This window comes from Lactuca sativa, chromosome 2, assembly GCF_002870075.4.
Source record: "Lactuca sativa cultivar Salinas chromosome 2, Lsat_Salinas_v11, whole genome shotgun sequence".
NCBI classification, from domain to species: domain Eukaryota; kingdom Viridiplantae; phylum Streptophyta; class Magnoliopsida; order Asterales; family Asteraceae; genus Lactuca; species Lactuca sativa.
In genome coordinates this window covers 167,933,376-167,944,134 of record NC_056624.2, presented here as the reverse complement: position 1 = coordinate 167,944,134, position 10,759 = coordinate 167,933,376, and the positions used below count along the sequence as shown (strand labels likewise).

Sequence of the window (10,759 nt, the reverse complement as noted above, 5' to 3'; positions counted from 1 at the left end):
ATATTTAAGAGTCAAAATTAAAATCAATATTATTCATAATTTATCTTCCAGTATATCTCATATAAAATGAACAAAGCTAGTGGAACGGATCAAAAGCAGGATAAAGAAGTTTTTTTTTTTTTTTTTTTTTTTATTGTTACACTTCAACTTGCATGGACAAAGACATATATGTTGTTTCAAGGATTTCAATAACTCTTATACATATTATTATAATCTTCGATTAAATTTTCAAATTTTATATTAGTGAATTTGTTTCTATCAACGGTTTTAGTTTCAAAATCACCATTATAGTACAAGACTTTATCGGCGTGGGGTCACTTATGTTATTTAATTGTAACGCAAAGAAACTTCTGAAAAAAAAACACACTAGAGTTGCTTCAAAAGTTTATTGAGGTTATTGGTATTAACTTCATTTACATAAAACTGATTTTTACTTTTTGTCTGTCTATTTTTATAACCGTTAGTTTTTCCATTTTTAGGAGGGTAATATGAAGATTTATCCGTCTGATTTGAAATTACTTTTGGATAAAAAGTTGTCATTCAAAATTCAAATTTCTCATTATAATTTAAAGAACAATGTTGATGGTTATGCAATCTCAACTTCAATGTTGATAATAAAATCACTTTTGAATTGGAAAAAAAAAATTAACATCGAACAGATAACATTCTTTTACGAAACATACTACAAACACTACACTTATTAGATTCGTTTTTTTATATCTTAGTTGATCAACTAACATATGTCTATGTACTACAATTATAGGCGTCGTAATCTGATTCGTTTAACGTTTTATCGGCGAAATTCGGATGTCAAGACACATTAAATTTAAAGGTTTTAAATATAATATAACTAAATCTAATATTTTAAATACTTTAAAATATTATTAACTTTTAGATTGACATATGTATTTATTTTCTATATTTAGGATGCAGTTTCGTTTACTGGTGATAACGTCACACCGACTTCGAATCTTAATAAAAGTATTGTAACAAGTCCACTAACTAAGTGGACATCCTTTAAAAAAAGGTCTAGACATGAAGAATTAAAACACAACTTGGAATGTCTTTATGATGTTGATAATATGGAGACAATGTCCTCAACCAAACGATCATTAACATAAATCGCAGATCGTACTTATGGAGAATACAAACCAAAATTGTTAATTCCAAATAAAGAAAAATAATATACGGTTTTCATGATTTTATATGAGTACTTAAGTGATTTGAGTACAATTGATTTCATATTATGTTTACATACAATTTGGTTTTTGGGTTTTTTTTTTCTGATTACTTTGTTTAATACTATTCGTTTTCTAGGTTAGAATTTTGATCATTTAAATATCTTTTGGGTTTTATGAAATGTTGAATTATTCATTTATTTGCCTTTTGGGTTTAAACTCATATGAATTTAGAATTTTAATCATTTTTTACTCTATTATTTCGTTTGAATGTGAATTTGTCAACATTGTTACAATGTTATTCATTACAACTTCAATATAAATATTAGCAAACTACAACTTTTTATGAAATTATAAACTTTTATAAATCTTTTAACCATTCTAAAACAATAATTTACAATTTATTGTGAATTTATTGAAAAATTTATTAGTAAACATTTAGCATTGAAATATTATTATTTTTTAGATATTAATGATCTCCACAATTTTACAGATTTAAATAATAAAACCCATTACAATGACACTAGAGAGAGGCAAAGACTAAGAATTTTACATTTTTTTGGAAAGGGAACTTCCCTAACGAGGGTCTCCAGTCCAGATTTCACATACCAACTAATCCCCGCTGCGAACATGAGGTTATGCCTCATGACACAGAGGCTGAGTAGTGTGATGATTTGAATATGAGACAATAGGTTATCCACCATATCTTCCACATTTCTTACGAAGTCACCGCAACCCAAGTGTATGACATTTACATATACAAAATAGAAGATTGAATTCTATGTCTAAAAGAGAATCTTTATTTTATCATCTAAAGCAATAAATATTTTTTATTGTATTTCACTTATACCTTTTCCACTCTTAGATCAAATTGTTTACGTCATCTTGACAAATGTTTGGTCAAACACGTTGTCCATCAATGTTTCTTCAAGAAACTTAGTTTTCTATTATTTTTAATAACAAATTTGTTGAATTAAGCATACTTTGTTGATTATAAATTTGTCTATTTTCTATTGTTAAATCAAGTGTAAATGAATTTGAACAATCGTTAAATTTCATATTCTATGATGTAATTTATGCACTAATTAATCAAATAAGTACATATCCAAGTGGTGGTACCTCCAAGACAATAAGCAAACATGTAAATTATATATAATTTCACAATATTGTATTTTTTTACTGGATTTAAATGAATAATTACTTCTTTCACTTGATTTAAATTATTGATTACTCATATAAGGTTGTAAAAAAATAAAATTCTGATAAATTGAAAAAATTGTTCAACAAAACCTTAAAATTTTGAAATTTGCTGGAAATTTGGTTATATGCCAAGTTAAGTTTCTTTTTGTGTTGTCATGTTTGCTGATTTGGCTATGTAGAGTTCATTTGAAGTTCCATTTCTCTACAAGAATATTAATGTTCACATCCAAGTGGGAACAATCAAAACTGGTAAGCATTCTAAACGGATGCACTTCTTGAATCAAACATCTAAACCGAATTTCATTTGTTAGTTGGATGTACCGACCAAAATGTAAGATTTGTGAAAGTTCATTATTATTTATTAGTGTTAACCTTTAGCAAATTATGAAACTAATATTATATTTTTGTTAATAACATTTTTTTGTAATAATTTATATGATCGGAAGATATGTATATGTGATTGGGTGTAGCCTAAAAAGTCATATTTTAATTTTTATAAGGAAAAATACTTTGAAATCAACCAAGCTACAATGTCTGAATTTGATGTTTATGGTTATGAAAATTCACTTTATTTGTACTGTTTATCGAATTTCTTTGCAAAATTTAATGTTGTCGGTACATGTAACATCTTATTGTTGTTTTTGGTTTTACATGGCTGATATGAGAAGAACCATATCAGCCTCCATGAGGGTTGGTACGCCGAACACACTTAATTCATAAAACAACTACACAACATGTTTTAATCAAGAAATCGCATTATGTTGTGATAAACCAAAAATCACATAGATTATTTATGTTAAACATTACTGTATTAAAAAACCCAATTGCTCTAATACAAATATTAAATATTTTTATCTACTAAGTTTGGTTCAAAAACTCTAACAATGAATCTAACTAACATTTTTTTTATTAAAATTCAACCTAAGACAAAGCCACCTATTAATGTGATATGTATCTAATCATTGTCCGCGTTTAACGCGGGTCATAATCTAGTTTAATACTAAACTCCATAGCGACGCCATGTTGTCCACGATTTATGTTCATTTGAAATGGCTGTGTATTATGTCGGAAAAATTATAAGAAATAATTACTAGAATATTCAAAAGAATAATTACATTTTATGCCTATAAAGATTACTATCCATTAAAATTATGAAAAATGTCATCATTTCATATATTTTTAAAATTATGAAAAATGTCATCATTTCATATATTTTTTTAATTATCTTAAGGTTTTTTTTTTGGAAACAACAAATATATTAAAAAACTCACATCAAGACAATGTGAGGAAAATTACATGTACAGAACATGAAAAAGGTAGCATACGGAAAACACAAAATATTACAAACAAAGAAATGAACCTAAATACCATACTCTCCGGTCAATGTTCTTTAGCAATCTCCTATGTTTACACCATATGAGAGTTATCGACTTTATCCTTTCCACTGTGTTTGTCGGGACAAAAGGAATGTTATTGAAAAGCCTTTTGTTTCTATCATTCCATATAACCCATAATGCTCCGCATAAAATCACATTCAACAATTTTCTTTTCTTTTTGCATTTAGACCATCGTGATATGAAAAGTAACATATCTTTCACGGAATCAAAACCATCACAGGAGATTTCGCACCAAAAAAGAATAGAGTCCACCACTTTCGCCAATGGGCATATGAGTAAAATGTGATCACTCGACTCCTCCTGATAGTTACAGGAACCATATAATCGATGGAACTGTGACACCCCTCCGTTTAAGTGCTAATGCTGATGGGATTTCGCCCAACCTCACTCTCCATATAAAGCATAAAACTTTAAACGGGATCACCTTACACCATTCAAATGGTCCATCACACACCACATAACCTACCAATTCAATCCCATCGCGTAACAATCTCACAGAAAAACGATGGTCAATCATGAAATCAAAGGCCCAACGGAATTTTGTTGGGTTCCAGTACACCATCTCCTTAGGGTCGATATTGAGCTTTTTTAAGGAAGGCCTTATTTTGAAAATATTGTTCCAAACACCCGTTTTGGATTTATTAGCAAAAATAGACCAATGTCTTCCGCCTGGGTCATGGATGCAACGAATAACTTTCGCCCATAGTGTAGAATTATCACTTTTCAATCGCCACATTCATTTAGCTAGCAGGGATATATTAAGACTTTTGATTGATCCAAACCCAGTACCCCCACCTTTTTTGGAGCAATAAGTTTTTCCCAAGCCACCCAACTTATACTTTTATTTTCCAAATTACTGCTCCCAATAAATCTTCTTCTAATTTTCTCGAGGGCACTCCTTTCAGAATAACAAAGATGGAAATAAAAAAAGTAGGAAGATTACCATGAACTGCCTTTGCTAACGTCACTCTTCCACCAAAGCTAAGCGATTTCGATTTCCATATCGAGAGCTTAGAATGGAATTTCTCAATAATCGGCCTCCAAGCATTCTTTAGGTTCATGTTTTCCCCTACTGGAATGCCAAGATAAGTGAACGAGAGAGATGATGGCTCATAACCAAGAGGGGCAGCCCAATTCGATATTTCATTAGGTGATGCTCCGACTCCAAACACTCTAGATTTGCTAAAGTTAACTTTTAACCCCGATGAAACATAGAAGCACCTCAATATCCTTGCCAAGTTAGCAATATTACGTCTTGACCATTCTTCGATGAATAAGGCGTCATCTACGTAAAAAAGATGAGACAAACAGATATAAGAGTTTTGGAATTCGATTCCATCAAAAACTCCTATCTCGACCGCCGTCTTCATTGCCACATTTAACCCTTCCATCGCAATGATGAATAGGAAGGGAGAAAGCGGGTCACCTTGCCTCACCCCTTTCTCCATAGAGAATTCTTGTGTTGGACCTCCATTGATAATCACCGATGCTCTTCCCGATTCTAAACAATTACGAATGCAATATCTCCATTTATTATCTTTAGGTATATTAGGAATATATCAAATTAAATTAAATTAAATGATGGAATGATAATACTTATCATAATTTTTAGGGAAAATGACACATACGTCCTATGAAGTTTCTAGGGTTTACCTTTTAGTCCCTAAACTATTTTGATGCCTTTATGAGGGAACAAAGTCATTTTTGTCGGGTCTAAGTCCTTTTGGCCAAAGTGAAGTGGTCACCCGGTTACCCCTTTGCCATATTGGCATTTGTTGACCAATTCCCCTAAATTGACTTTGAATTTTTCCATTTCATTAACCAAACTTGCCACATCACCAACTGTGCTCTGTTTGAGTTCTTTAATTTGGAGAGTTCAAGGAGGCTTCTTTGATGGCGGTGCTTTTGACTAGCCCTCACTCCATCAAACCCTATTCATCGCAAAATCAAATCTCAAGGAAATTAGACCATGCTCTCGTTTGTCTCATTTGTCTAGCAGAAATGTGAAAGGAAAAGGGCCAAGGCGAATCAAAGGCTTCAGGAGGGGTGTTTGTCTTTGAAGTCGACCGGTAAGGTGGAGGGTGGGACAACACCGATTTCCGGAGATCAATCTTTTAAATCGACGTTGTAGAGACTGAAAACGATAGCAATATCCGTAGGGCAATCCCAACTGGGAGTAGTAACTTAGATCCAACAACTCCAACAAAATCAACATAAAAGATGGAAATAGAGTCTAAAAAGTCAAACCAGAAATTCGTTAGGTGATAAAATAGACAATGAAGATACATTCGATCCAGAAAAGAGTTTATTGGGTCAAGGAACTTTAAAAAACAGCTCCATATCTGGTAAATTAAGTGACGGAGTTAGCAGCATTACAATAACAAATGGGAGCAGTAAAATGAGTGAACGAATGGATCTTGTTGAGAGTGGTAAGAGTAATATGTGTAGAGGAAGCACAAGCACCAATGTAAGTGATGAAGGCAGTTGTAGCGATTTAAGCAGCAGTGTGAGCAAACCACATAAATCAAACGATTCAAGATGGGAAGCCATCTTTGGCTGTTAGATCAAAAGACGAGGTTTCTGGTGACCTCTAGATTGTTACCTTCCGGTCCGACCAACAGGAATACGAAGGTGAAAGAGGCAGATCGGTGATGAGAAGGCTGCAAAGATCGACAAAAGGAGGTGGGGAGGTCGATTTCCGGTGGCCTTCAACTTCGATTAGTCAATTGTCATGGCCGATATGGTGTTTGAGGGTAGAAGCAGCTCACACATGGGTGTTTGTGGTGGTGTTGCTCGGCAGGAGGAAGAAGGGAGGGCCCCAAGTTTTGGGTATGTGGCACTCAAACCGGTTATAGCAAGTCAAAAGGACTAAAAAGACAGATAGACCAAGAGTTTGTTCCCTCATAAAGTCACTTAAAAAGTTAAGTGACTAAAAAAGTCAATCCTAAAAATTTTATAGAGCGTATATGTCATTTCCCCTAATTTTAATAGGTAGGAACCTTTATAGACAATAAAGTTAGGGAACAGTTTAAGTTTAATTTATTTATTCGAAAATGCTAAACATGTATATCAATGAAGTGTTGTTTCTATATGTTTTAAAACGTTTTATTTAATACTAAACTTGATAGCGACGCCATGTTGTCCCAACACACATCTATCTATTTTTGGAAGTTAGATATATTGTGACTATATATGGTCGCTACAGTTTATCATTTTCATTCAATTTTTAAAGTCTATCATTGCATTCATCTACTAATGCTTGACTTTCATTGACGTTGCAAAATATACCATTTCTTGTAGTGTTGATAAATCGGTATTGTTTGGTGAATACATAAATGCAGTTCAAATTCTAATCAAACATAAACCGGTTAACAATGTTATATAACAAATCTAGAAATAACAGTTTTCAAGCTTCCAAATGTATAATACATATTAACATGAGAATTCCTTTATCTGGTTCAGTTAAATGACAAAATAAGCTATGCAAAAAGTATGTTGGTACTTGGGTTACAAAGTTGATAAATGGACAGTAAAAGAATTAAAACCAGTGAAAGTACTTGGTTGGCGATTGCATAGTACAAAATAAAAGAATTTCAAAAAAAATTGAAGCACTAAAAAGACCCGGTTTCTTAGTATAAATAAAAACCAGGCTGTATAGTCAATCAGAGATATGTATCTTACTCACAGAAAAGAACCCAGTTGTATGTATAAGAATCAGGTTGTATGATCACATAAAAGAGGTCCTAAAGCACCCGGTTTTATTTATAGGAACCGGGCTGCCTTAAATTGATACGACCTTGCAAACCAGGTTATTTTAAGCATTTAAACCGCGGGTCCTTGTTTTTTTCTCTTTAACCTATTTTATAGTAGTGTAATTTCCTTAAACTATACACTCCTATTAATTAGGAGATATATCAGGTTAAATTATAACACAATATAACAAATCCACAACTGTTTCGAAGTTTCGAAACAAATTAACAATTTAAAATGCATGTATTAATTGTATAACGTGCAAAGCACTTCTTGGTAAAGCAACTGAATTAAAGCATAAAAGGTACGTATAAAAAAAAACCATTTTTGAATTAATCAAGCTTGAAGAGGACTAGGCTCGACAGAAGCATATAAGAGGAGCTGAGGAGGTCAGGGTCATTCTCGAGTATCTCCATTTCTTCTTGGCCCAACGTTACCCATGCTTCAACCCCATCACCGTTCCTTGTATCCATCAATATTATGACATTGGCATAAAGAGGAATATCATCCCTGAAATTTCCATAGCATGACCACACTGGCTTTCCCCATCCAAAATCTACTTCATTAAACCCATAATTACACATGCTGCTGGATGAGTAGAAATCTGCATCATAGGTTGACAGCTGACCCCCTAACTGTATCATCTCATCAACAATATAATCACTCCCTTGTTCGCCTTTAAACTTCTCAAGAAATCCACTGTCAACTTTCGCTATACCAGCTTTAATATTCTCAATCATGGTCTCTAATCTTAAACTGTCTTTTAATTTATCACAACGAGTTACACCGGTCCAGCAGATGTTCCCAATCGCATTTTCTGGTACGGGTGGCGCAAATCTTCCTCGTATATTCATGGCAAATTGCAAAATGGAAGGTCGTTCTCCGTGTAAACTCCTTGAGGCAGCTGTCGCACACTTCCAAATCAGTGAGGTCACTGCTAAAACACGAGTGGGGGAGACAGAAGTAGATGCAGCTGCTTTCTCCTTTAGTGTTTGTATTCCCGAGGAATCAAACAGAAATCTCTTGGTGGAACACTTTCCACGTTTCAACATCGCAGGCCTTACTGCTAAGAATGATAGAGGGCAAGATGCACTTGAAGCTACATTCGTGTTGGGATGGAATAGAGACGAAGAAACAAAATTAGGGTAAACCATCTTCTGGGGATCATCATACTTTGCTGCAGACGCCCAAGCATTTAAAAACGTAGAGTATGTGCGACCATCAATAAGCTTGTGTGAATTGTACATGGAAATAGCAACACCTCCACAACTAAAGAAGTTCACTTGGATCAGAGACAGATATTGTCCTAGTGTTGGCTCCTTACAGTTTAGGGGACTGGGAAGTAGCCCCTGGAGTAAAGTGTAATCTGGTTTGGCCACAAAACTTGAGAGATCACCATCAACTCGTGTCTCGACATAATGCACACCTTCGTCAGTACATACGATATTGTTATCGTCCATATACTTTCCTGCAAATGGGTAAAATCGAGTGAGTGTTTCCAACAATGAATCCCTTAAGAGTTTGGATCTTTCAATCACCAAGTTGTCGATGTTGATGTTGGTGTTTCCATTAACGTTGTTTGGATAAAAGAAAATAAATGGAACGTAGGAGGGAATATTGATTTGATCCAATGCAGAAAGCTTGTATAATCGGAGTTCATGGGGAGTTGGCTTATCAGGCTTCACATGTTGTATAGACATAACATGGATTCCACTTTTGTTATTTTCTTGGACGCTTTTATCACCAGCATGCGTTTGCGAAAACTTGAATCTGCTTTAATAAACATGAAAACAATCATCTTATATTCAAAAGAACAAACATTATTTGCAACCGGAAATCAATTACGATGTTTAACCACAGAGAAGACTTCACGTACTCTTGAGGTATTGCACTTTGTGGTTGAGCCGAAAAGAACCGAGGTTCATAGGCATATTGCTTGTTAGTAGCGAGATATGCAGCAAGTGATCGTTCTAGTACAAGAAGAGGATGCTTGGATGCCTTCGAGGAGGCCAACAAGCTACCGAATAGCCTCATCATTTTTGCCTGAAAGCCTTTCAACCAGACTGTATGTTGGATGCTGATTTCTTATATGTCTCTATATATAGGTAAATCTATCTATGAATATAAAGATGGGATGGGAAGATAGTTTATATATAGGCAAAGGCATATGTTAAGTCGCACTACATTTATGATTTATCTATGGTCTATCATTTTCAAGCTGGACATTTGAATTTTTCAGAGATCGCGAGGTTCTATCAAAATTCAAAACTACGCCTCTTCACGCTAAGATAATATTATAAACATTTCGAATTTCCTTCTTTATCATCACCATATTCATCTAAATATTATAGAAATCAAAATTCTAACAGACATCTTATTAAATATTGGTAATAGATGTGAATACTGTAATGAGAGCCATTAAGAGAAAAAAGAATAAAGAAAAGAATTATAACACAAAGGGTTTATGTGGTTCGTTCAATACTACCTATATCCACAAACAACAACAGGGGATATCGTATTCAACATGCAAAACCGTTATAACGTATGTTACATCAGGAATCGAGTTTCAAATATTGATGGTTGTAAACACTAGTCACACGTCCAGAGGTTCTCCATCTTGACTCAAATTATCATTAATTGTCAAGACTTTATAAGAACCATCTGGTTCCCCACCAACTGCCTAGAAGGACTCACATCGTTCAAACATTTACTAAGTCGGCAAGTGTAGAGATTGAACTTATCCATAGTTTGAATAACTTGATGCCTTCACCGATTATGCTTAGGCCATCTCAATAGGGATTTAATGGTGAGTTTAATTGGTGAGATTAATGGAAAAAAAGAGAGTTCAATACATAAACCCACTATTATGGGAGGAGTTCAATGAACGGTGATATGTAATTTTTTCTTTTTTAAACCATTTCACCAATAAAACAGTATTTAAATAATTACATCATATATATATAATGTATATGTCATTATTTTTTTATTTATAATATTTGTAATTTACTTTATGTTATATTGAATAATTTAAATCATCAAGGTAATTTATATTATAATATTCTAAACAAAAAAAATATTTAAATCTTAAAAATATTTTAAAACAATAACATATACAACAATCATTAATTAATAATTTACAATTAGTAACTTTTAATTTCTAATTAATGTAATATTATAGTTTTACAATATTATTTATAAAAAGATATAATTAAATGTTAATGTGGAAATTCATTA

The 10,759-nt window shown here is 33.1% G+C and overlaps 1 protein-coding gene across 1 annotated transcript; it reads right to left on the bottom strand.

The window, feature by feature from the left end:
• Positions 1-7,857: 7,857 nt before the first annotated feature.
• On the bottom strand, positions 7,858-9,562 carry LOC111897358 (stemmadenine O-acetyltransferase). The gene is made up of 2 exons (XM_023893313.1): positions 9,402-9,562; positions 7,858-9,295 (listed from the first exon to the last, which is right to left on the bottom strand). The coding sequence occupies exons 1-2, from the start codon at positions 9,560-9,562 to the stop codon at positions 7,858-7,860; spliced, it is 1,599 nt and encodes a 532-aa protein (XP_023749081.1).
• Between the last annotated feature and the right edge of the window lie 1,197 nt (positions 9,563-10,759).